General features: G+C 41.0%; 2 protein-coding genes and 1 long non-coding RNA gene across 3 annotated transcripts in view; 2 read left to right on the top strand and 1 right to left on the bottom strand.

The window, feature by feature from the left end:
• Positions 1 to 5,081, top strand: part of LOC128581318 (uncharacterized) — a 53,728-nt gene extending 48,647 nt beyond the window's left edge. The window contains exon 4 of the long non-coding RNA XR_008378793.1: positions 3,367 to 5,081. This is a non-coding gene — a long non-coding RNA (uncharacterized LOC128581318). The remainder of the gene's footprint in view (positions 1 to 3,366) is intronic.
• The window catches only part of LOC128581317 (putative tetratricopeptide repeat protein 41), a 96,201-nt gene extending 89,243 nt beyond the window's left edge, over positions 1 to 6,958 (bottom strand). The window contains exon 1 of the mRNA XM_053583966.1: positions 5,652 to 6,958. The gene's annotated coding sequence lies outside the window, so the exon portion shown is untranslated. The remainder of the gene's footprint in view (positions 1 to 5,651) is intronic.
• A 143-nt stretch (positions 6,959 to 7,101) lies between these two features.
• On the top strand, positions 7,102 to 25,796 carry HSP90B1 (heat shock protein 90 beta family member 1). Its single transcript, XM_053583962.1, has 18 exons — positions 7,102 to 7,328; positions 8,285 to 8,387; positions 9,075 to 9,216; positions 9,843 to 9,959; positions 11,274 to 11,605; positions 15,913 to 16,024; positions 16,239 to 16,358; positions 17,097 to 17,213; positions 19,564 to 19,701; positions 19,795 to 19,872; positions 20,002 to 20,067; positions 20,746 to 21,015; positions 21,204 to 21,449; positions 22,170 to 22,306; positions 23,749 to 23,827; positions 23,925 to 24,080; positions 24,430 to 24,552; positions 25,502 to 25,796. Exons 1-18 carry the CDS (start codon positions 7,280 to 7,282, stop codon positions 25,529 to 25,531), a joined length of 2,415 nt encoding a protein of 804 aa, XP_053439937.1. The 5' UTR covers positions 7,102 to 7,279; the 3' UTR covers positions 25,532 to 25,796.
• Positions 25,797 to 26,440: the final 644 nt, after the last annotated feature.

The raw sequence follows: 26,440 nt of genomic DNA, 5'->3' as shown, positions 1-26,440 counted from the left end.
CGGGCCGTAGTTTGAGGACCCCTATAAGTGTTGTTCTATTTAATAATGAAAACATTTTAAATCTTATTTTTTATTACATATACACATATGTGCATGTATGCACACAGAAGAAAATTTCTGGAAGCATGCATAGAAACCACTACCGGTGGTAACCTCTAGACAACAGGATGGGAGATCCTAAAACTTTTCCCTTTGGCCTTATATTTTTCTGTACGAAATAACCATGAAATCTATTCATTGTTTAAAGGTGAAAATCTATTAATTTTATAATTTAAAACTGAAATGGGGAATTGTGGAACTACATGATTTCTAAGATTCCTTCCAGCTCTAAAACTTTAGTAAGTCCCTAATATATATCATCAACATGGCTGATTTAATCACTCAAAATAACGAATTTATTTGCCAATTTTTTTTAATTTGACAACTCCCTATTTGAAATTCTAATCCCCTTGTGTTCTGCTAAAGTTGACAGGGGACAACTAGATAGATATTTTTAAATTGACCTGTTTTTCTAAAGCAGACTCTAAGGAGATGTTCGTTTTTAATTAACAGAAAATAAAATGGAAATCAAGACTATGGGTAAATTTAATATGTAACAGGTTGAAACTTTCAGGTTGCATGTAAAAGAGTTAGAGCACCTAGAGATTTTGTTAGCACCTGCAGGTAATCATTTTTAAATCCAAAGCCAATTTTCAAGCAGGGTAATACAGTGTGAGCTAGGGTCGGGTGGGCGTGGGGAAGTCACAAATAGCTCAAAATTATGGTTCAAAAACAAGTGTAAAAAGAGATATAATGTAAACTATAATTATAATTACCTCCAACACTTGGAAACACATTTATTTGTTTTTATTTTTTGAGACAGAGTCCCACTATGTCACACTTGGTACAGTGCCATGGTGTCACAGCTCACAGCAACCTCCAACTCTTGAGCTTAAGTGATTCTCTTACCTCAGTCTCCCAAGTGGCTGGGAGTACAGGTGCCTGCCACAAGGCCTAGCTATTTTTTTTTTTTTTTTATTGTTATCGTTGCTGTTTAGCAGGCCCTGGCCAGGTTCGAACCCACCAGCCCCGGTACATGTGGCTGGAGTCCTAGTCACTGAGCTACAGGCGCCAAGCCAAAAACATATTTATTTTTATTTATTAATTATTAGCATAAGAGTACCCCAATAGTGTTTGTAAGGAATAGTCCCAGTTGTAGTTGAGTCCTTCACCCAGCAGATGTGTCCTGTCCCCCTACAGCTATATCCAACATGTGAGAGCCAAACCTCCCTGCCTCCCCCCAAATTTAATTGTTTTTCTCTCGTGTGGGCCTATAGTTGTTCATCTGCTAGTTTCAAATTAGTGTCAAGTACACAGCATGCATGCTTCTCCATTCTTGGGATACTTTACTAAGGAGAACTATTCAGCCATAAAAAAAGAAAGATGGAGGGCAGCGCCTGTGGCTCAATGGAGTAGGGCGCTGGCCCCATATGCCGGGGGTGGCGGGTTCAAACCCAGCCCTGGCCAAAAACTACAAAAAAAAGAAAGATGGAGACTTTACATCTTTTGTATTTACCTGGATGGAGTAGAAACACATTTATTGCTCTATAGTCAAAAAAATAATATAAATTCCATAGTTTGGAAACAGCGAACATAATATTAATTGCTTGATGGAAAATAGCCAAAAGGATAATAAGTGAAAATAGTTATGGCTGTTTAATGTGTTGGTTGAAGTCTGGTCTTTTGGAAACATTACAATGGGACCAAGGACTTCTACATCTACTAGGTAGATCTCCCTCTATTTCCACTACAGTCGACTATGACTGACAATTTGAAGCACACCAACCCTCCCACCAGAACCGCGAGAAAAGCTGGATAAGATAATTGAGAAACAGTTTATTTAAAAGCATTAATACCTACCCAGCCAACCAGGATTTAAGGAGACAAGATTCCAGAGAAAAGGGAATCTTCAGGAAGTGAGCCCACCTTCGCTGTTGCTTTTCCCCTCTAAATATGTGCCGATTCTACATTACACAGAACCAATGTTCTTAGAAGGCATGAAGGTCCTAAGTTTAGCCAAGCTCAGCAGCCCTGTGGTCCTTGTTAGTGCTGGAAAGACAAAAATTGGTGTTCAGGGCCTACCAAGGAGGAAAAACACCCTAACTTCATTTGTTGGATGCTCAGTCTTGGTTAAGGAGGTCTATCCTAGCCCTACCTTGAATTCACAGGCTCTCTTATTTTCTGGTAAGGTAGAATTTATTTTTTATATGGTGCAAGATAGGAATTCAACTTTATTTTGCTTAAGATAGATAACCTGGTTCAGTGCCTGCAGCACAACGGTTATAGCGCCAGCCATATGCACCAAGGGTGGCGGGTTCAAACCTGGCCCCGGCCAGCTAAACAACAATGACAACTGTAACAAGAACAAAAAAAATAGCCAGGCCATGTGGCAGGTGCCTGTACTCCCAGCTACTTGGGAGGCTGAGGCAAGAGAATCACTCAAGCCCAGGGTTTGAGATTGCTGTGAGCTGAGACGCCACAGCACTCTACTGAGGGTGACATAGTGAGACTCTGTCTCAAAAAAAAAAGACAGAGAACTTGTCAAGGCTAACATCATTTATGAAATAAACTATCCATTTGTCACCTCCACATCTTAAGCGGAAACAATCTATTTTTGGATCCTCTTTTGGGGCACTGATCTTTTCTTTCGTTTTTTTTTAGACAGAGTCTCACTGTTGCCTCTGGGTAGAGTGTTGTGGTGTCATAGCTCACAGCAACCTCAAATCTTGCATCAGCCTTCTGAGTAGCTGGGACAACAGGTGCCCACCGCTACTCCAGCTAGTTTTTCTATTTTTAGTAGAGATGGGGGTAGGGGTGTGTCTCACTCTTGCTCAGGCTGGTCTCAAACTCGAGCTTAGGTCATCCACTTGCCTTGGCAGGCTGGTCTCAAACTCCTGAACTTAGGCTATCCACTTGCCTTGGCCTCCCAGAGTACTAGGATTTACAGGCATGAGCTACCATGCCTGGCCACTGACACTGATCTTTTTGTATATTCAAATACATAGTAGACATTTATCATTCTTTTTGAGGGTGGAGCACCTGAATCCCCCTCCTATATTTGGGGAAACCTCCACCTTATGCTTCAGAGTCTGTTTCTCATGAGAAAAGCTGAAAACAGCATGTAAAACCTTTCTAACCTTCCCTTGCAACTAAAGTACAGTGAGTCTCTAAATCGGCCCCAGTGATCTCTGACTGCTGGTAATCACACCCTCACTTAACCCTCTCTCATAGAGTAGGGTTATTTCAGAAATGATGGTGTGATTTCTGAGGTTGGTTATGAGTCACTGTGGCCCCTTTTCATTCTCTGTCTGGGGTCACTCACTCCAGGGGAAGCCAGCTGCTATGCTGTGAGCACACTCGAGCAGCCATACGGAGAGGTCAATGTGGTGAGAACTGAGGCCTCTAGCCAACAGCAGATGTGAGTGAACCATCATGGAAAACAGGTCCTCCAGCCCCAGGCAAGCCCCTGGATGACTTCAGCCTTGGCCAGCATCTTGACTGCAAGTTCATGAGAGAGACTCTCAGCCAGAACTACCCAGCTAAGTGCTTCTAGATTCCTAACCTACTGATAATATGTGACCTAATAAATGTTTATTGTTTTAAATTGCTGCATTTGGGTGTAATTTGCTACACAGCAATAGATAGTACAAGGGGTCTGGGACTTGACCCAAGTTCTTCATTTGTTTCATATTCCTCAATATTTTATAGTTTTCTCCATGCAAGATCTATGTCTTTCTTAAGTTTATTCCTAAGTATTTGTCTCTAATATGCATAAAATTTAAAAAATTCCATTTGTATATGTTTTCTGCACATTCAGAGCAAGACTATTGATTTTTTTATATATTTATCATATGGCCAATAATTTATCAGATTCTCATATTCATTCTATACTTTCTTTTTTAACTAAAGTCTCTTGAGTTTCTGGGGTATGCAAAAGTTAACCAAGCTGGTCAACATACAAAGGTGGTCAACATTAAGGAACTAGGTGTATTGTACTGATACATACATGTATCAGTATGTGACTGGATATAGTCCAGTCTGTGAAAATTTGGTCTACTTAGGGGGGTGGTCGCCTATGGAGGTTCTACTGTATGCATTGATTCTGTATGAATAGAGATCCTCTCTATATTGCTCACTCCTATATTGCCAGCACCTAGCATAACACCTGGCATATAACGGGTCCTCAACATTTGCTAAATTAATAAGTAAATGAAGGAATAAACAAACAAAGCAACCAAGCAACCAATTCACCTTAGTCCTTGGCCCCAATCCTTAATGCTCCTTGATGCAAATTGCTTTCCTGCCTCAGTCTCCCCAGCCTGCATTCTCCTGACTCCCTGCTGTTGGAATACACCTGCCTACCAGGAGAGCTATTTTTTGCCTCTAACTGCATCTCTTTGCCTATCTGGCAAAGTTTAACCTATCTTCCTATCTTCTTGCCTGTCTTCCAAGTCTAACCACAAGGTATAATGCTATCAAGTGGGTCCCAGAAGTTTGAATTTGGTCCCAAACACCAAAGTATCTGTTTCCAGTACTGTCCATGGAACTACAGCAACAAAGAGAAAAACTAAAATTAGGAAGCAAGGGAATCAGACACAAAGGTATGTAGCTTAATAATCATCTGGAGTGTTAACTATGAAGGAACAGGCCAAATGGGGACTGGGGGTGACTAATGAGTTACAAGTTAGAAAAGGTGAAAAGGCCGCAGGGTAGAGACAACAAAGCTGGGAACTGAGTAAGCTGCCCGTTCCCCTGCAGGGTACTCAACCAGAGATGCCATCTTAAAGGGGCAGAGCTGAGTCAGACCAATGGCCAGCCATTTTATGCCAGCTGGTGCTCTGCCTGCCCCAAGAATTCCCACAGTCACCTGCAGAAACATCTACTCACAAGTAGTGACTATTTTGGAGGGTTCGTCTCAGTCTCAGTTTCCTCCAGGTGCAGCGTACCCTGCTCACTAGTGACCAGTTAAGATGACCTTTGCAGGCAGGGAGCGTTGGCTCACATCTGTAATCCCAGCACTCTGGGAGGCCCAGGCGGGTGGATTGCTTGGAGTTTGAGACCAGCCTGAACCATCTCAAAAGAAAAAAAAAAAAAAAAGCCAGGTGTTGAGGCTGGTGCCTGTAGTCCCAGCTGCTCATGAGGCTGAGGCAAGGGGATCTATTGAGCCCAAGAGTTTGAGGTTGCTGTGAGCTATGACCCCCCCCCCAGCACTCCACGGGGGGGAGGGGCAAGAAAGTGAGACTCTGTCTCAAAAATAAAGGAAAAAAAAGATGGCATTTGCAGTTTCGGAACTGGTTGCTTATTTGTGTTCATCACTAAAGAAAAGGGTGAAAAATGAACTGTGAAATGCAAAAAAAGTGAAGGAACTCATTTTTTTCTTTAAGAAAAAGGGAAAGAGTTAAAACATACAAAAACACAACGTTGATTTCTGAGTGTAATTCGCACACGAGTATATTCCACAAAGAAAAAACAAAGGCGCAAGCACATAAGCATAAAGAAAACTCGCTTTGTAAGCTACCCTTCGGTTACTAATAACAAACGTAGGCAAATTGGGCAGATGTAAATAATACCACAAAGTATGAACGCAAACCACAGAATCAAGATTGGCAAACCTAAATAAGGCAAGTTGTAAAAGACTACGACAGCCGGTCACTGAGAAGCTGGTCTTCAGGAATTTGGATGATTGTCTGAAAACAAATTCAAAGTTCAGTTTTGCTGGAGGAACCAAGAAGGGGGGGATGTTGCGGGTGGGCACAGGTACGGATAGAAGATAATGTAAAGGCTAGGTTAAAAGGACGCAGGTAATTTATCCTAAGGCACAAGCTTAGTGAGTGTGATGGACTTCCCTCACAAGAAAAACACCTGGCTTTTTACTGTACTGAACGCCTACAAGGGGGTGTTTCTAAGAAGTTACAAAGCTGTAATCTCGTTCTCATTTGCAGCACCACGGGTTTTTGCTTTCAAATATCTGCAGGTGTATCCTCCTGCACCCCTTAAATTAAGGGTTTTCCTTTTCGGCACTAAACTGGACTTTACCACCAGGTTCTCCATCTGACTTACGGCAGGGGGTGGGGAGTCTACAACTGCCAAGTCACTCACTGCCTTTGTACTTTGTGAGGGAGTCGAGGGCATTAATAACTGCTCTGTAAACCCAATCTGGAAGGCCTGAGGATTCTGACCGTAGAACGTGTGGAGGAGTTGAAGGCTCAGGATTCCCAAGTGACTCTGGACAAAATAGATTCGGAAACGCGAGTTCCCGAGGCGGAGGCGGAGCCCAGACTCAGGTCGATCTCGATTTCGTAACACCGGGCGGCCTTAACAGGGAGGCTGTCCAGGCCTCTTTTAAAAGCTATGTACACTGAAGAGTCCTGAATACGCACAGATCTGTACTCCAATCAGAACGAGATGTGAATGATAAAACACACAGGACAGAGTTCCCTTAAAGACAAGCAGCGAGAACAGGAAAAAAGGGCCAAACTACGCAGCTGGTGCGGAAGCCAAAGACTACGATTCCCAGCATTCACTACAGTGGCTCCCCTAGTACGTTGCATGCCGGGAACTGTGGTTTCTCACCACCGCATCCGAAATTGCTCCGGTGGACTTTCAACCTCTCAAGTGTTTGTCTTCTCCGCGAAGCACCGCCAAACAGAAAGCTGACTGCGAAAGCCGAGTTGGAATCGCTCGCAGCGTGACCCCAGGAGTCAATGGGAAAGGGTGAAGCTCGCGTTACCATGGCTACCGTTTCCCCTGGTCACGGAATAAACGCTCTCCAGGATCCGGAAGTGCTTCAGCCGCGACCTTCCGAAAAGGATGGATGTGTTCTGTGCTTACGTCCATTGGACCGTTTCCCGAAGATGCTAGGGCTAACCAGGCAAGGGGGCGGTCCCGCGTGTAAGGGGCCCGCGGAGCCATTTGATTGGGGGAAACCTGCCAAACCTGACCAATCGGAAGGAGACACGCTTCGGGCAGCGGGCACCGCACCTGGACAGCCCCGATTGGTGAACTGCGGTCCCCCCCACGAGTTCCCATTGGGTACAGTGAGTGCGTGGTGCCGTGCGATTGGTGAGTTCGAGTTTCCCGTCCCCCACCCGCGGGAAGTGGGGGTGAAAAGCGGCCGGTCCAGCTTGGGGTGTAGTGGGCGGACCGCGCGGCTCGAGGTGTGAGGATCGGATCCTAGGGGTGGGGGGGTGGAGGCGGCTCCTGCGATCAAAAGGAACTTGCGACTCACCGGCCGCAAACCATGAGGGCCCTGTGGGTGCTAGGCCTCTGCTGCGTCCTCCTGACCTTTGGTGAGTGATCCTGGAGAAGTGGACGCCCCCCCCTCCTCAAGCGCGGGCGCTTCTCGAAGGTTCTGGGGGCGTTGAGCCTGGGAGGATATACCGGGGCCTGCGGTGGGCTAAGGGGACTATCGTTTTTTCTCAAAAGAGAGTTAGGGAGTTATGTTTATCCTCTTGGTCTAGAAAGAAAAAAGAGAGCAGAATCATTTAAGTACCTCGCTGATCTAATAGTATTGCGCCCAGAGATCTCAACCCTCCGAGGGTGGGGGGGCTTTCTTGGGCTCTGGCTACCCCCGGAGCTTTGCGGGTGATCCTCCCGGAAGACTTTTGTCAGCCTCCCGCAACCTTTGGCCCTAGGAGGTTGAAGACCTCCCGGCCTCTAGTCTTCCGACTCATGTGCGCGTTTCCTTTCTTAGAAGCCGGTCTCAGGAACGTGAGGCCTGGGACCAGCCGAATGGCAGTGTCAGCGGGTTTGATTCAGCTTGCTGGAGCTCGGTCTTTAACATCTCTTCCCCTTCTCAGGACTTAGGGCCCGATTTCGGTTTCTCTCGCCTGAGGTTGCACAAACTCTTATTTGTATTCTGATCTGTGATAATGAAGGCCCAAGTTTTGGCTTGGTCAGTTGGGAGGCCGTGTGTCGGCCTGTGCGCAACACGTGTGGGTGTAAAAGCAGCCGGTTATCTGCTTAGCGTTATGTATAAAGGACACAGAGGGACACTGTTTAGAACTCATGGCTGCCTCCGTACTTCAGGGGGACTGGGGGACTTCACCGTTTGAACTTAAATAATAAATATGCTCGGTTTACATTGTTTTGGGCTTACATTGGGTATTAAACCAGTAATTCCATTCTTCCACCCCCACCTCCCGTGTTTACCAGCTGAATTTTGCGACCCCTACCCTTGCCCTATTTGATCATATTCCTTCAAAGCAACGATGTTTGAGTCACCTGGCGATAAATCTTCCTTCAGGGTCAGTCAGAGCTGATGATGAAGTCGATGTGGATGGCACCGTAGAAGAGGATCTGGGTAAAAGTAGGGAAGGCTCGAGGACGGATGACGAAGTAGTGCAGAGGTTGGTGTTCATTTGGAACTGTTCAGATTATACCTTGTGAACCCTGAGTTACAAGAGTTCATTTTGTGTGTCTTCTCTAAAGGTCCCAGGAAAGTGTAACATCTTGCAACAACAAGTACCTAAAAAATTGTTACAGAAAAATGTTAGGGGTGGTTAGTTATGCACATTCATAAATAGTTTCTGACTTGGCCCTCAGGGATGACTGATCGTGATTGATTGAATGAATTCCTTTTAAAACTATTTTGAGAACTACATTGCAGAATACTGGCACTGTAAACTTGCCAAAACCTTAGAAAAGACTTTCACTTGGTTTTGTGTTCGTTAAGTGTATACATTTAGTAACTTTAAAATGGAGATTTCTGTCAGTTGAGCTATGTTTTAAGATTTGGCCTCTCAGAACTGACAATTTTGAAGTCCTTACCATTGAGCATAAGTAAGTATGGCTGTTTTGTAGTAGAGGAAAGTGAGTTTATTCTTCTGGCAATTTTAAGAACCAAGTCTTTCCAATTCAAACATAACTTACTTTGATAAAATAATACTGAAGTGATACATTAGCAATTATTTTATAAGGTTTTCATTTTTCACTCTCAAGACCATCTTCAGAGGCCACTTGTACTGTCATCGCAAAGCTTCTATTTTTTGAAGGGAAACTAAGCAATACAGTATTTGCTTATCTGATTTCCTTAGAGAGGAAGAAGCTATTCAATTGGATGGATTAAATGCATCGCAAATAAGAGAACTTAGAGAGAAATCTGAAAAGTTTGCCTTCCAAGCTGAAGTTAACAGGATGATGAAACTCATTATCAATTCTTTGTATAAAAATAAAGAGGTAAGCCATATGTTAGCATAACATTGTATCTCTGTATGGTGGCCTAGTTGTTTACTCTCATAGTAAATTTTTTTTGGCCGGGGCTGGGTTTGAACCCGCCACCTCGGGTATATGGGTCCGGCACCCTACTCCTTTGAGCCACAGGTGCCACCCAGTTTCATAGTAAATTAAATAAATTTAAGTAACAGTAATTCCAAGTAAGCAGTTAGCAAAGTTTAATAACCCAATATGTATATGAATTGTTATTAGATGCATATGGCGGGGGGGAACATTAGACATTTTCCTTTCTTTTTCCTTTTGCCTCCAGTTAGGGTCATGTCCTGCTAAATAGTTGAGTCTTAAGGACAGTCACATAAACTAAGCTCAGCTTCATCTATTGCACACCTAAAGTCACTGATAGGACAACAGTATTACCACTTATACCAGTTCAAATGTCCCATATAGTTGCCACAGTCCTTTGTGTAAGGCACGAGGCCTCCTTTTCCCAAGAGAGTAAAGCCACTTCTGTACCATAAGAATTGTCTTTTCAAGGTATTGAGGGGAAATAAAATGGAATTGACATTAAATGCAGTCTCTTAACGTATTATGAAGCTAATCCAAGTGTATCAAATCTGGCTTCCATTTAGATTTTCCTGAGAGAACTGATTTCAAATGCTTCTGATGCTTTAGATAAGATAAGACTAATATCACTGACTGATGAAAATGCTCTTTCTGGAAATGAGGAACTAACAGTCAAAATTAAGGTAAGTGTAAAATGTTTTTTCTTTTAAAGAAAAAAGAATCCTGAGGGATAGGGAAGCTGTATCAGTCAAGACAGTCTAGGTCAGTTGTTCTTAGCCTTCCTAATGCCTCCATGTATTTTCATTGTTACAAAGGGGTTCAACCCACAGGTTGATAACCATTGGTCTAGGTTATGTTGCAGTAACAGGTAACCTCCAAGTCTTTGGCTTAACTTGGGAGTCAGCAATCTATGGCCTGTGGGCCAAATCTGACTTTGCCTATTTTATAAATAAAGTTTTATTGGCACGTGGCATGGCTGTATTCTCTATGATGACTTACAATACAACAGCAGAGTTGAGTCGTTGTGACAGAGACCGTATGGCTCACAAAGCCAAGAAAACTATCTGGCCCTTTACAGAAAAACTTTGCCAGCCCCTGGCTTAAATCAATTACAGACTACCTGTGGCCTTTGCTTTGCCTCATCTTCATGCCAGGACACAGGCATGAGCAGCCATCTGGTGTGTAGCTAGTTGCCATGGTACAGAAAGCTGGGAGGGTCTTGCTCCAATTAAAGGCTCAGCCTGAAAACTGCACTCATGGCCAGAACTAGTAACATGGCCTCACCCACCCATAAATGGAGAAAGTGCAATCCCACCATGTTCCTGGAAGGAAGAGTGCCAGGAGTATTCAGTGGAGAACATTAATGATCATCACAGATTTCAAATCTAGGAATCATTCAGGTTCTTTTGTTTTTTTTTTTTATTTATTTATTTTATATATATATATATATATATTTTTTTTTTTTTTTTTTTTTTGAGACAGGGTCTCACTTTGTCACCCTTGATAGAGTGCTATGGAGGCGTCATGACTAGCAATCTTAAACTCTTGGACTCAAGCAGTCCTCTTGCCTCAGCCTTCCAAATAACTGGGAATACAGGCACCTGCCACAATGCCCAGCTATAACTCATTTTATTTCGATTAATCTCTATTCTTTGGCATTTAGACCAGTCTACCATTTGGTATTGATACTTTCTCACCTACATCAAATACTTAAGATGTGCACTTTCTGGGTGGCGCCTGTGGCTCAAAGGGGTAGGGTACTGGCCCCATATGCCGGAGGTAGCAGGTTCAAACCCAGCCCCAGCCAAAAATTGCAAAAAAAAAAAAAAGTGCACTTTCTGAAAGGGCCATAAAATACTGTGTAGAGGAAATTATCTCAGTTTTTTGTATTGGAATTGATGGGGCCCAAAGCTGATAGTTTATCGGTGTATAGTCCAGTATTTGCTTGACATAATAATGTAAATATCAAATATAACTCTCTGGTTCTTGTCTTTCAGTGTGATAAGGAGAAGAACCTGCTGCATGTCACAGACACTGGTGTAGGAATGACCAGGGAAGAGTTGGTTAAAAACCTTGGTACCATCGCAAAATCTGGGACAAGCGAGTTTTTAAACAAAATGACTGAAGCACAAGAAGATGGCCAGTCAACTTCTGAATTGATCGGCCAGTTTGGTGTTGGTTTCTATTCTGCCTTCCTTGTAGCAGATAAGGTTATTGTCACATCAAAACACAACAATGATACCCAGCACATCTGGGAATCTGACTCCAACGAATTTTCTGTAATTGCTGACCCAAGAGGAAACACTCTAGGACGGGGAACGACAATTACGTGAGTATTACTGATTTTCATAAGAAGAGCCCTAGCGAAAATCTTTTTTTTTTTTTTTATTTATTATTTTTTTTTATTTTGAGACAGAATCTCACTGTGTTGCCCTGGATAGAGTGCTGTGGCATCATAGCACAGCAACCTCAAACTTCTGGGCCTAAGCAAGTCTCTTGCCTCAGCCTCCCAAGTAGCTGGGACTACAGGCGCCCACCACAACGCCCAGCCCTTTTTTGTTGCAGTTGTCATCATTGTTGTTTAGCTGGCCTGGGCCAGGTTCAAACCTGCCAATCCCAGTGTATGTGGCCAGTGCCCTAGCTGCTAAGCAACAGACGCCAAGCCTCTTCAAAATCCTTGGCTATAGATAGGGGTTGCTTTGGAGAGAACAGGTAGAGATAAGGGTCTTAATGTCTTTAAAAAGTTAATGGAAGTTATGAAAGCTTTTTGGAAGAAAATGTTGCATTCAAGAATAGTTAACTGTTGGATTTGCATTGGGATTCCTTTTAATCCAGTAATTGTATAGATGAGAAGGTCTTAGATCCTACAATAGTAGCTCTTAATTGCGTGTAGCACTGCAAAGTAGATTGGGCAGCTTTTTGCCTTTTTTTTTTTTTTTTAATGTTACCATCTTGGAGATAAGGACATTCTATTTAGAGGTCAAGTGACTTGCCAAGTCAGTAAGAAAATGTGCCTACAGCTTCAGTTTTCTTAAAGATTTAAGCTGTCTATGCTAACAAAAATTTAAGTAGGAAAGAAGCATCTCTAACATTTTGACCAATTTTCTTCATTCTAGAAGGTGATATTTCCTATCTTCATTGTCACAGATGTTTTTAAAATGAAGACTAATGATGACTGCCTTTTAGAACTATTGCTAACTTAATTGTTACTAATTCACTTTTTTCTTCCTTTGTTAATTAATATTCACATCTGTAAGTCTCACTTGGAGGCATCACTAAGTTATACCTAAGTAGTCTCTCTTAAGACACTATGCCGGGTGTTGGGGAGGATAGGTAAATCATTCCTACAAAAAGAGACTGAAAATGATGTCCCCAAGGGTCTTAATGTCTTAAGGTGCTAAAAGAAAAGTGAAATTATCTGGATGTAGGCTGAAAGTGAACATTCTGTTGGCAGCTCCATTCTGAGCACCTGACACTTAAATGGCAGTATCTCTGTGAATGAATAAGGGCAGTTGGGACAGTTCCATGCAGGTAGCATGGGTAGCTGATCATAACTGAAACTTTACAACAGGTTCTGCTGTTCTTGAGCAAAACTGTCCATTTTCTTCAAGTCCTCCTACACCACCATTGCCTCATCAGATACCCATGTGAATGAATGCTTACTATGTGCTAGGGTCAGGGCTACAGTGGAGAATAAGACAGATGTAGTCTCCCCTTTCACATAGGGGTCATTTTAGAGAGAACGAAAAGCATGCAGTAATTTCAGAGTGACAACTCTAGAAAGAAAACTAAGGCACCCCTCCTCCTTTTTTGAGGAAAGAGCATCAGAAAGCCTTTCTGAAATGGTGATGTTGGGTTTAGAAATCCTAGGCAGCAGGTGGCGCCTGTGGCTCAGTGAGTAGGGCGCCAACCCCATATGCCGAGGGTGGCGGGTTCAAACCCAGCCCCGGCCAAACTGCAACAAAAAAATAGCCGGGCGTTGTGGCGGGCGCCTGTAGTCCCAGCTGCTGGGAAGGCTGAGGCAAGAGAATCGCGTAATCCCAAAAGCTTGGAGGTTGCTGTGAGCCGTGTGACGCCACGGCACTCTACCCGAGGGTGGTACAGTGAGACTCTGTCTCTACAAAAAAAAAAGAGAAATCCTAGGCAGCAAGCATGGTATATGCGAAGATCCACAAATGAGCGTGTGTGCTCCATTTGAGGAATTGAAAGTCTGGAGTGGCTAAAAGAAAAAGGGGAAGGCCAGAAAGTCACAAGGTTAAGAATCTGCCTTATTATTTGACTTCATCTTATACTTGACCATTAAAATAGAAGTATCAGACAGTTCAGTTTCGTGCTTCTTTGGTTCCTACCCCTAAATTAGCTACTGCTTTACCCTTATAAGAGATTTTATGAGGATTAAATGCGATCATAAAATTAACATCTGGTGTTAATATAATTACATCTGTCATCCTACTACAATGGAGTGGTAGTCTACATTTTTTTCCTAAAGCTGATCTGTTGTCTGATCCTACCTCCTCAGAGGCTAAGCATGAATGAATTCCTCTCCCCATCTGCAGAGTCAGCCTTTCCTCACACCTCTCTCCTCCCTCAGTGTCAATGTTCAGGTCTCTGCGGGCAGGAAGAGAGGCAGGTAGTACCGTGCAGCCTTCCACTGTCTGCCCACACTCTCCCTTCTTACAATTGCTTGCCTTTGCTGCTACCTCACCTTCTGTTCACACCTCAGCCCAATCAAATCCACCTTTCTCTTTTTGGTATTTTTTTTAATTTTTGTACAATTCATGTTGCCCAGACTGATCTCAAACTCCTAACCTTAAGTGATCTTCCCAAAATGCTAGGATTACAAAGTGGTCTATATCCACCTTTCCATTGAAATAACTCACTAGTAAACTTTATTGCTCAGTCAGTGGATTTAGGCTTTTTAAAAAATTGACATGGCTCCTTGCAATAGAATTTTTCTATAAAATTGGGCTTCTACTGCTCTAGCTTCCATGACCATGCATATCTTTTTGTTATTGTTGAGACTTGAGTCTCACTTTGTGGCTCTGGTGTTGAGTGATGTGGCTGCATAGCTCACAATAACCGTAATCTCCTGGGCTCAAGCAATCCTTCTGCCTCAGCCTCCCAAGTAGCTGGGACTTTTGGTGCCTGCCATAACACCTGGCTATTTTAAGAGAGGGGCTCTCACTCTTGTTCAGGCTGGTCTTGAACTCCTAAGCTCAAGCAGTCCATCCACCTGGGCTTCCCAGAGTGCTAGAATTACAGGTGTGAGCCACTACACCCAGCCCTGATACTCTCTCTTTCTAAAAGTTTCAGCTCTTTTCTCACCCATGTTCCATCTCTTGAAGATATTCTTAGGATCAGCAGACTTTTTTCTTAAAGGGCCAATTGTTAAATACTTTAAGCTTGGGGCCTGTGTGATTTGTCTCAACTCTGTTTTAGCATGAAAGTAGCCATAGACCATATATGAATATCCCAGTGAAATTTCCAATGGTGCCAGCTATTATGAGCTGACTCCTTGTCTAGAACTTACTAGTGGGCTCTGTACCCATGGATCAAATTGTCTTTTAAATACCTCTACCTAATGTGTCTAACCATGTTACTGGGGACATAAACATCACGGTAGGAGTTACCTGCTATGCGTCAGAGTAGTTTATAATTCTCTATTTTTGATTGGTGGAGAAGAGGTTTGCAGAGGGCAGTAAGAAAGAATAAGCTGCCATTCTCAGTGTTGAGATTATGTACTCCAGCACTGCCCAGCAGAACCTTCCATAGTGATGAAAATGTATTACTTGCACTGTCCAATATGGTAGCCACATGTGACTATTGAGTACTTGGAATGTGGCAGTGTAAGTATGAAGCTGAACTGTAAATTTTATTTCAAGAGTCCTAAGTGCCTGGTAGGTACCATTTTGGATAGTACAGCTATAAACATTAATTCGGATTAACTTTCTAGGTCTTTTTAAGGAACATGTTTTTACTGGGGATCATGATCTACAATAATCATTAAATTTCTAGAACAACAAAAACTGAGAGTACATATAATTCCCTTTTTCTCCAGAATGTTTCAGTGCTTTCTCACCTTAGGAAATGAAAAACCTCAACATATTTAGAAGGGTAGGACCATTTCACTTTCTGCTTAAAACTAAAGATGGGCTGTACTTGAGGGAGTACAAGAAAGACCCTTCCCTTTATTATATCTGACTGTGGTGTATTTAGCTTACAAACCCTTAATGGTGATGGAGAGTTGTTTTTTTTTTTTTTTTTTTTTTTGTAGAGACAGTGTCTCACTTTACTGCCCTTGGTAGAGTGCCGTGGCGTCACACGGCTCACAGCAACCTCCAGCTCTTGGGCTTACGCGATTCTCTTGCCTCAGCCTCCCAAGCAGCTGGACTACAGGCACCCACCACAACGCCCGGCTATTTTTTTGTTGCAGTTCGGCCGGGGCTGGGTTTGAACCCATATGGGGCCGGCGCCCTACTCACTGAGCCACAGGTGTCTCCCTGATGGAGAGTTCTTAACATAAATAGTAGGAACATCTCAGATTACTCAGAACTGCTATTATCATCAAAGTATTTAGAATTCATAATCAAATGTTTTAAATGTTGAGTGTCTCTAAGTATCTTATTTTCCTTGTAGGCTTGTCTTAAAAGAAGAAGCATCTGATTACCTTGAATTGGATACAATTAAAAATCTCGTCAAAAAATATTCACAATTTATAAATTTTCCTATTTACGTGTGGAGCAGCAAGGTAAATCTGTGTTACTAAGAACTGATATATTATCCTGGCCCTTATTTAAATGTTTAAACACTAAAAGAACAAAGGCTAAATGTGGTTCCTTTACTTAAGGATACTTTCAGGGTTTTCTTACAGGCATAGTTTTTTGAGCTGTAATATTTCATAGTCTATAGGCAAAGCCAGAATTATTAAACAGATGGGTTTAACCATGACTGTGCTTCAACAGACTGAAACTGTTGAGGAGCCCATGGAAGAAGAAGAAGCAGCAAAAGAAGAAAAAGAAGATTCTGATGATGAAGCTGCAGTAGAAGAAGAAGAGGAAGAAAAGAAGCCAAAAACTAAAAAAGTAAGTCCAGCTCACACTGAAATGCTGTTTAATGTTTACGGGGAGGGACAAAAAAACCTCCGGAAAATCCAAGTATATACATAGGCTGATCTTTAGTTCTTAAAGTTTTGCTTTTTCCTGGTAGTAAGTCCAGAGGACCAGTTTTTGAAAAGACCTTAGTTTGTATGTTGTCCTCCTCTGGAAAGGTGTAACTTAGTGGCAAACCCAGGTCATTTTTATGAAGAGTTTCCTTCTAAATAATGCCTAGGACTCATGACTTGTACCTTTCGAATTTTAAGATCTTAAGCTTTCTGAATCTTCTCTTCCTTTTATCATGTAGAGATTAACTATAAAAATAGTTGGCTTGCTCAGATAGAATAAGCAGAAGTAGTGGGATGATGGTTGTTGAGGAATATTTATTGTAAAATGTTGGATTTCTTTAAGTCATACGAAATATACATATGTAATATCTTTCTAACCTCAACATATTTTCAAGAAACAACATTTTAGCTAGTTTAGCAATGAAGAAAGATATAATTGGCTTTTTAAAAAATCAGTTTTAATGTTAACCAGATATCTTTTTTGCGTTAAATATTTTGAGAGACACTTTGCTTTTATATTTTTGATTTAGTTGGCAAGAGCCATACTACGTAAGAGGTATCCTTTGGTGTTTTACATATTCTTTTGAAATTTACTGAAGCTATGGTTACTACTAGTAACCACTGATTGAGAGAAACTAATCTAATACTATAACTTCAGGTTGAAAAAACTGTCTGGGATTGGGAACTTATGAATGATATCAAGCCAATATGGCAGAGACCATCAAAAGAAGTAGAAGAAGATGAATACAAAGCTTTCTACAAATCATTTTCAAAGGTAAATACTATTTTAGAATTCCTTCCCTTCAGGTTATTACTGAGTAGATGAAAGGTCACCCTGTTAGTTTAGTTGAATATGGCGTGTATCAGTGGATGAAGTGCTCTGTCCTCATTTTTTCCTACTGAGAAGATTGAAAAGAAGAGGCCAACTCTGTATACTTCATATAGATGAAATCGTCATGTACCAAATTAAAATATAATTTATTGACTTCATCATAATTAAGATCATATTTAAATGTCATATGAACTTTTCAGAGTAGTGTTTCACTGGAAGATGGTCTTTGAGACTAACTGGTTTCCAGAATATATCATTTTGACTTAAGTTCAATTATTATAACTATTTCAAAATTACAGTCATTATTAGAATTGATGTTCTTAATATGATAGTGAAACATAATAAAATTGAAAAATGTTTAAAACAGGTTTATAACTATTTAAACACAATTGGCTTCCTGTTAATTTTTTATATTTTATAATATGCATATGTATTTTTTTAATTATTCTGAGGAGTCTGTAGGCTTCACCAGATTGCCAAGGCATTTGTGTTACAAAAAAAGATTAAGAACCACCTACATAGGTAGATGTTCGATTTCCACCACAAAATCCATAAAACATGAAATCATGTTACTGAATGGCTTTTAAGATAATCTTTAAAGAGCTTACTAACAGCATTAAACATTCATTGCGAGGTCCTGTGCCTAAGAATAATTCCTAAATCTGTGTGTCTTTGCCTGGTTTTTTTCCCTGATCTCTTAAAACTCGTAAGTATATAAAACTAGCACTGATTAAAGTTGTTTCAATTTAATGTTTCTCCAAATAGCATTTTATACACATAATAGAATATTTTAATGGACTTAGCACAGCTAAATAAGAATATGAAGTCTTCTTTTTTTTTTTTTTTTTGAGACAGATTCTCATTCAGTCACCCTAAGGTAGAGTGCTGTAGCATCATAGCTCACAGCAACCTCAAACTCTTAGGCTTAAGTGATTCTCTTGCCTCAGCCTCCCAAGCAGCCGGGACTACAGATGCCTGATATAATGCCCAGCTATTTTTTTAGAGATGGGGTCTCTTACTCAGGCAGGTCTCGAACTCCTGAGCTCAAGCAATCCGCCCACCTTGGCCTCCCAGAGTGCTGGGATTACAGGCGTGAGCCACAGCACCTGACCTACTGCACTTGTTCTTTGTTCTTTCCATAGCCTTTAAATTTCAACTCTTAAACTCTCTTGGTTCTGTCTCTACTTTTTTATTTCTGTTAACTCTAAAGCCTAGCATATATAAACTTTCATATAGGGTATTTATTTAAAAAAATATGAACCATGTAGGTGATTTTTAAATTTTTTTTTTTTTTGTAGAGACAGAGTCTCACTTTATGGCCCTCGGTAGAGTGCTGTGGCATCACACAGCTCACAGCAACCTCCAGCTCCTGGGCTTAAGCGATTCTCTTGCCTCAGCCTCCCAAGTAGCTGGGACTACAGGCGCCCGCCACAACGCCCAGCTATTTTTTGGTTGCAGTTTGGCTGGGGCAGCGTTTGAACCCGCCACCCTCGGTATATGGGGCCGGTGCCTTACCGACTGAGCCACAGGCGCCACCTGATTTTTAAATTTTTTAGAAGGCATATTACAATTTAGAATAGGGGGTCTTACCTAACAAACACAAATATTGTAACCTAATTGTTTATACTCTCGTTAATCTGAAAAAATAAAATTTAGAATAAATTAAATCAATTTTAATAATGTAATTTATTTAATTCAACATACCCAAAATAGTGTTATTTCAGCATATAATCTTATTAAATTTATACTATGTCTTCAAAATGTATTTTATACTTAACAGCGCATCTGAGTTTGGACTTGACACATTTCTAGTGCTCAGTAGCCACATGTGGACAGTAAAGGGTGACACAGATCAAGGCTGTTTCTGAGTGCACGCGCGCGCGTGTGTGTGTGTGTGTGTAGCCCCTGCCAGAGACCAGGTTCCATGGAGGAAATCTGTTCTTAGTTTGTTCTTTGTCTGAAAAAAATCTGTTTGTAGTTCAGCAGTGCATTTGAGAACTATTGCGTATGATTTTGTCATTTGTCTCTCACACATGAAACTTAGACCATCCATTCTTTCCCAAGTTTAGGATAGAGCGATGTTCTTGGCAGTCAGTCATCATCGAAACAGCCTTATCCAGCCAGCCAGTCATTTCTTCTCTCCATGCCCCAATCCCTTTCCTTTTTTCTCTCTGTTGTAAGGGAATTTTTTTGTTAGTTAAATATTGAACTGAATATGTACCACAAATTTCTTAGCCTTTACGCTGCCTTCTTTCTGTGCCATTTGAGTGACTAAGATGCTAACTTCCCACAGGAAAGTGAAGACCCCATGGCTTATATTCACTTTACTGCTGAAGGGGAGGTGACCTTCAAATCAATTTTATTCGTACCCACATCTGCTCCACGTGGTCTGTTTGACGAATATGGGTCTAAGAAGAGTGATTACATAAAGGTGGGTTTTTGGTTTTTTTTTTAAGTAGTATAGACTGCATTTAAAATTTGAAAGTGTAATTTGCATAAGGTGACTTTTTTGGTCTCTCTTTAGCTGTATGTGCGTCGAGTATTCATCACCGATGACTTCCACGATATGATGCCCAAGTACCTTAATTTTGTGAAGGGTGTTGTAAGTATCTGGAGATGGAGAGAAGGGGGCATTGGAGAGAGGGTCTGGCAGTGTTAGGGGGTTTTTTGTTTGGCTTTGCTTCTTTTCGGTGTTTTTGTTGCTCACTGAATTTTCTTTTGCCATCTAAAGGTGGACTCAGATGATCTCCCCTTGAATGTTTCCCGTGAGACTCTTCAGCAACACAAACTGCTTAAGGTGAGTGTCTCCAGGAAGATGCCACTGTGCTCTGTAAGGTTCAAGGACATGCTCCATTTGTGGAGGCGCCAGGTTTTGAGTCTAGCCTTGACTCTTCAGATGAAGAATTTCCTTTCCCTCTGGGGTTATCAGATCCTGAGAATCTGATTCTTTTTCCCCCAACCACCAACATTTAATAATGTTTTAAAATTTATTTAATGTCGATGGAGAGAAGCATCAAAGACAGAATTGTGTAGTGAACATCCATATAGATCCACTGCCTGGTTAATTAATAATTAATATTGTCATATAGACCTTATCACACAACCACCCATTTATCTAATTTTTCATTAAACCTTTTCCCCCCAGTACCGCCATAATAAGATGATTAGTTTTTCAATTTCAAAGTATCCTATTTATTCATTTTATTTAAGCCACAGAAAGATTATCAGTGAGTACTAAGGTTAGAATATCAACATTAAAGAAAATTAAGTATTAAAACAATCTTTTGACTGTTTCCACTGACACCTTAGTTTCAGCTCAGTCTGACATAGACGTTCTGCACCATTCCCTGCCCCTTGATAAATGGCAATGACAATACCCCGTGTTTGTATCTTTCACCATAACTCCCCAGGTACCTTACACACACAAAAGTTTCAGATGAACTTTTCCAGTCAGTTATTCCTTAATTTTGTTTAGGTTATTAGGAAGAAGCTCGTCCGTAAAACTCTGGACATGATCAAGAAGATTGCTGATGAGAAATACAACGATACTTTTTGGAAAGAATTTGGTACTAACATCAAGCTTGGTGTAATTGAAGACCACTCGAATCGAACACGTCTTGCTAAACTTCTTAGATTCCAGTCTTCTCATCATCCCACTGACATTACTAGCCTAGACCAGTATGTGGAAAGAATGAAGGAAAAACAGGACAAAATTTATTTCATGGCTGGATCCAGCAGAAAAGAGGTGAGATGGATTCCAACTGTCGGGAATCCTGGAACATAGCTGGGGACTTTCAGCCAACTCTTCTGGAGAAGAAAAGGAAAACAGTTATTTAACTGGAGTAGTTAGGAGGCCTGGTCAGTGTATATTCGTAGCTACTAAAATGCCAATGCTAGACTTGGAAAACTTTGTCACTTCTCTTAATTTTGTAGGCTGAATCGTCTCCATTTGTTGAGCGACTTCTGAAAAAGGGCTATGAAGTGATTTACCTCACAGAACCTGTGGATGAATACTGCATTCAGGCCCTTCCTGAGTTTGATGGGAAGAGGTTTCAGAATGTTGCCAAGGAAGGCGTGAAGTTTGATGAAAGTGAGAAAAGTAAGGAGAGTCGTGAAGCAGTTGAGAAAGAATTTGAGCCTCTGCTCAACTGGATGAAAGATAAAGCCCTTAAGGACAAGGTATTCTTCTGGAAATTATAAACTGAAAGTTTTAGCACCTGAATTGAAGAAAAAATCGTTTTGTCAACAAATTAAAATGGTACTGGTTACTTTGTAGCCATTAAAAATATGAAGAAGAATATTTTAATGATGTAATTAAGTTATTAGGAGTAATCTAAAACTTGGGAGGGAACGTATGCTACATAGTTTAATATTGCTTTTGTAATCACTTTAGTTTTTAACATTTAGGTTTAGATTTTATGTTTTTAAAAGTTGGTGTTGGCGTGGCACCTGTGGCTCAAGTGGCTAAGGTGCCAGCCACATACACCTGAGCTGGCGGGTTCGAATCCAGCCCGGGCCTGCCAAACAACAATGATGGCTGCAAGCAAAAAATAGCTGGGCATTGTGGCCGGTGCCTGTAGTCCCAGCTACTTGGGAGGCTGAGGCAAGAGAATTGCTTAAGCCCAGGAGTTGGAGGTTGCTGTGAGCTGTGATGCCACGGCACTCTACCCAGGGCAACAACTTGAGGCTCTGTTTAAAAAAAAAAAAAAAAAATTCTTAAGTATTTCTGACTAAAGAATTCAGGTTATTAAATGATAGTATCTTTTCCAAACCTGAAATAAAGCCATTTTTATGGCCTGCCCCTATGTTTATGATCTTAAGTGACAGTCTTAGATCATTACTCAGTGATCTTACCTATTGATATCTATTTATACCTAACCTTTGATTTCTTATCCTAAGATTGAAAAGGCTGTGGTATCTCAGCGCCTGACAGAGTCTCCATGTGCTCTGGTGGCCAGCCAGTATGGATGGTCTGGCAACATGGAGCGAATCATGAAAGCTCAAGCGTACCAGACGGGCAAGGACATCTCCACAAAGTAAGCAGCCTCCAGAAAGTCACTGTGAGGGTGTTAGCCCTTGTCTGGTCTTTTGGAGACTAATGTTTTAAATGTTTCACGATTGGGTAGACAGGTTTACAAATGGATTTTTTCCTGCATTAGATCGATAAAAGGGTTTTGACTCATGTTTTGTAGTATTTTATGTACAAATATAAATTTTCTTTATTATACATACTATCTTCATACTAGATTATATGCTTGGCCTATTATCTGGACTTATTTTACATTTTTTCATATAATGATTACACAGTAAATGATAATAACATTTCTCAAATGAGTTAAGTCTATTTTAAATCGCAATGGCCTCTGTGCATGAAATTATAAGTTCCCAAACAGAATATCCCACAAAGTAAAAGGTAAAGGACTTGTGAGTTAAGTCTTTGAACTCAAGGGCCACATACTAGAGGTATATAGAGTTTGGGTACCCTTTATTTTCAAGAAACAAATTATTTGATGTCTTAATGTCACACCAATTGCCTTAAAAATACTTCTTCCCTGCTATTATTATTTTCCACTTGGAGTATCAGAAAAAAATCCTTACCTAGTAGTCATCATTTTCAAGGCTTTTTTTCTCCTTAATGGCCTCACAAGTATAGTCTCCATTGTTGTCATAATTCCAAAATTCCATTGATATATATAGGATGGTGTCATAATTATCATTATCACTTACCAATACACAATGTTGATAATATAAAATGCTAAAATGATTATATAAATGATATAAAATGCTAAATTCCAAATGAAGAATACTGTTCTGTTTATCTGATGTCTCCTTCCAACAGTATAATAGCAATTCAGAAAACGTCCACTTCAGTGAATGATTAATGGGAAGTTATCGTATGTGCACAGACATTTGAACATGTACTGTGTCTATATACTGGTGGTCAAAAGTAGACACAGCTCTTGTCTCTGACGTTCAGACTAGGAAAGATTACAAGTCAAAGCCAAACGTGGTGTCTCCAGCCTCTAGTCTCAGCTACTCAGGAGGCTGAGGCAAGAGGATTACATTAGCCTGGGAGTTTGAGGCTGTAGTGCACTATGACCATATTAGTATACTCATAGGTATACATGGGGCATTGGTTATAGGACCCCACACCAAAATCTGCATACTCAAATCCCAGTCTGTTGTTTAGAACCCACGTATACAAAATGTCAGCCCTCTCTGTCTGGTTTTTGCATCCTGAGAACCCTGTTTTCAATCCCAAGTTTGCTTATGGATGCAGAACCTAAAGATATGGAAGGCTAATAATGTGTTTTGTAATTTCCATGTAAGTGGACATTCAGAGTTCAAATCCATTGTTAAAGGATTTTAAATGTATATCTTGATTTTTTTTCCCTAGAGTTATTTATTCTCTATAATTATAAAAGAATAGAAATATTTGTACCCTAAAATTTGTAAATGTATTTTTATCCCTTAACAGTTACTATGCCAGTCAGAAAAAGACATTTGAAATTAATCCCAGACACCCACTGATCAGAGACATGCTTCGACGAGTTAAGGTGAGTGAAACACTATAGCCATCTTCTTCATTTGTCTTTGAATTGGAATACTTTTGTGTCTTTTAATGTTAACCATGTACATTTTCTTCCATCTCAGGAAGATGAAGATGACAAAACAGTTTTGGATCTTGCTGTGGTTTTGTTTGAAACAGCGACACTTCGGTCAGGGTATCTTTTACCGGACACTAAAGCATATGGAGATAGGATAGAAAGAATGCTTCGCCTCAGCTTAAACATTGACCCTGACGCAAAGGTTTGTATCCCCAACCTTCCCACGTAGGTTGGCTGGCTTTGTTTCTTTCTGGTCTCTCAGAATGGGTGTCTCATCTTTAAGTGATGTCACTTGCCCTAAATTCTACTTTTGGAAATATTTTCTTCAATGTTTGAATCCCCATAGTGTCAGGCATTACTCTAGGAGTTAAGTCTTCCTTTCCTGTCTTCCTTCACTCTTGCCCTTCTCCCTTTGCTAGCTTGCCTTTCAACTCTCCTTTGAGAATTTACTCTATATAAGTAGGAGTAACATGAAGCATAATTTTACACGTTTAAGTGAGCAAAGGGAAAATAGATCCAGGGTATTAACAGGCCCTAACTGTTGTCCTCAGGTGGAAGAAGAGCCCGAAGAAGAACCTGAAGAAACAACAGAAGACACAACAGAAGACACAGAGCAAGACGAGGAAGAAGACATGGACGCAGGGACCGAGGAAGAAGAACAAGAAACAGCAAAGGTACATTACATCGAGAAGGAGACGAGGCATTTCGAGTTCTGAAAAAGTTAGGCAAGGGGGCAGCGCCCGTGGCTGAGTGGGCAGGGCACCATCCCCACATACCGAGGGTGGTGGGTTCGAACCCGGCCCCGGCTGAACTGCATCAAAAAAATAGCTGGGCATTGTGGCGGGCGCCTGTAGTCCCAGCTACTTGGGAGGCTGAGGCAAGAGAATCGGGTAAGCCCAAGAGCTGGAGGTTGCTGTGAGCTGTGATGCCACAGCACTCTACCCAGGGCAACAAAATGAGACTCTGTCTCTAAGAAAAAAAAAGTTAGGCAAGAGTTTCGGTTCTGGCGAAGGTAGGACTGTGTAACTTACAGAGGTTAGTCTGTGAGCCTTCTAGAAATCTTCCTTAAAATAGGTATCTATTATCAAATTCAAAAGCTTGAGGGAATTACCATTTCTACTGAAAAAATTTATAATCTTACCACTTCCTTTATTCTTATATTTTAACCAGCCATTTTTACAATGTTTCTGAACATTTTTCCTTTTCTCAGCCAGTGTTTCTATATTTCTTGCAACTTGCTCCTGCCTTAACTATATATAAAACTTGAAGGGTAATTGAAGTTTGTGGGATTTTTTTAGGATATAAAAGTGAAAGTTTAGCTTGTATTAGAGGAAAGAGTGGGGGGAAGAGATGAGAAAGAAAACAGGGAGTGAGAGGAAAAAAAAGGTGGGGGGGGATAAGAGAGGGAAAGAATCTAATTTAAATTTTTTATGTCTGTGTTCAAGGACCATTGATCTTGGTGGTTTCTAACTTACTTTGCAGATAAGTGATACTCTGGCCTACACCTGAAATATTAGAAACAGGCTGGCCCATTGTAATTATTTTTTTCTATACATAAACCTTTGGTAAGCTAGGGTTCTTTCTGCTGGCTTTTAATGTCTTCTGGTTTTTCTATTTTTACAGGAATCTACAGCTGAAAAAGATGAGTTGTAAATTATACTTTAACCATTTGGATCCTGTGTGAAGAGGGAATGTGAAATTTAAGTCATTTCTTTTGGGAGAGACTTGTTCTGGATGCTACCCCCAGTCCCTTCCTCCCCTGCACTGTAAAATGTTGGGATTGTGGGTCACAGGAAGAAGTGGGTTTTTTAGTTGAATTTTTTTTAACATTCTTCTTGAATGTAAATTTGTACTATTTAACTGACTATTCTTGGTGTAAAATCTTGTCATGTGTATAAAAATAAAAAAGACCCCAAATTAGTGTCTTGCCTGTACTTTCATATAACTAGAACTACCTGATATTTTGCTGATTTTATTTTCTTTTTTTAATCTTATGTCTTGGGTTTATTCTTTCCATTACAAAAGTAACTCATGCCGATTGAAGAAGTTTTGAAAATTAAAGGGTGAGCTGGGCACAGTGGCTGGTACCTGTAGTCCCAGCTACTCAGAGGGCTGAGGCAGGAGGATCACTGGAGCCCAACAGTTGAAGGCTGCGGTGTGTGTGTGAAGATTCACATTGCTTTTTTTTGAGAGCGTTTCACTATGTCACCCTTGTGTCACAGCTCACAACCTCCAACTATTGGGCTTAAGCACTTCTCTTGCCTCAGCCTCCCAATTGGGACTACAGGTGCCCGCCACAACGCCCAAATTTTTTGTGATTGTTGTTTAGCAGGCACTCATTTAGCAGGTTTGAACCCACCAGCCCCGGCACATATGGCTGGTACCCTAACCACTGAGCTACAAGCGCCAAGCTCACATTGAGATATTATTTCGAAATGTACTCTTGTTCATGGGACAATTTTTTTTTTTTTTTGAGACAGTCTCAAGCTGTCACCCTGGGTAGAGTGCTGTGGCATCATAGCTCACATCAACCTCAAACTCTTGGGTTCAAGTGATCCTCCT

This window comes from Nycticebus coucang, chromosome 3 (genome assembly GCF_027406575.1).
Source record: "Nycticebus coucang isolate mNycCou1 chromosome 3, mNycCou1.pri, whole genome shotgun sequence".
NCBI lineage: Eukaryota > Metazoa > Chordata > Mammalia > Primates > Lorisidae > Nycticebus > Nycticebus coucang.
This window is presented reverse-complemented; position numbering and strand designations above follow the sequence as displayed.

Bases quoted from the DNA above. Each gene is read 5' to 3' on its own strand.
- HSP90B1 (XM_053583962.1), top strand. From the start codon at position 7,280: ATGAGGGCCCTGTGGGTGCTAGGCCTCTGCTGCGTCCTCCTGACCTTT. The intron at 7,329-8,284 runs GTGAGTGATCCT...ATCTTCCTTCAG, and splicing joins CTGCGTCCTCCTGACCTTTG to GGTCAGTCAGAGCTGATGAT. The intron at 19,702-19,794 runs GTGGGTTTTTGG...GTCTCTCTTTAG, and splicing joins AGAAGAGTGATTACATAAAG to CTGTATGTGCGTCGAGTATT.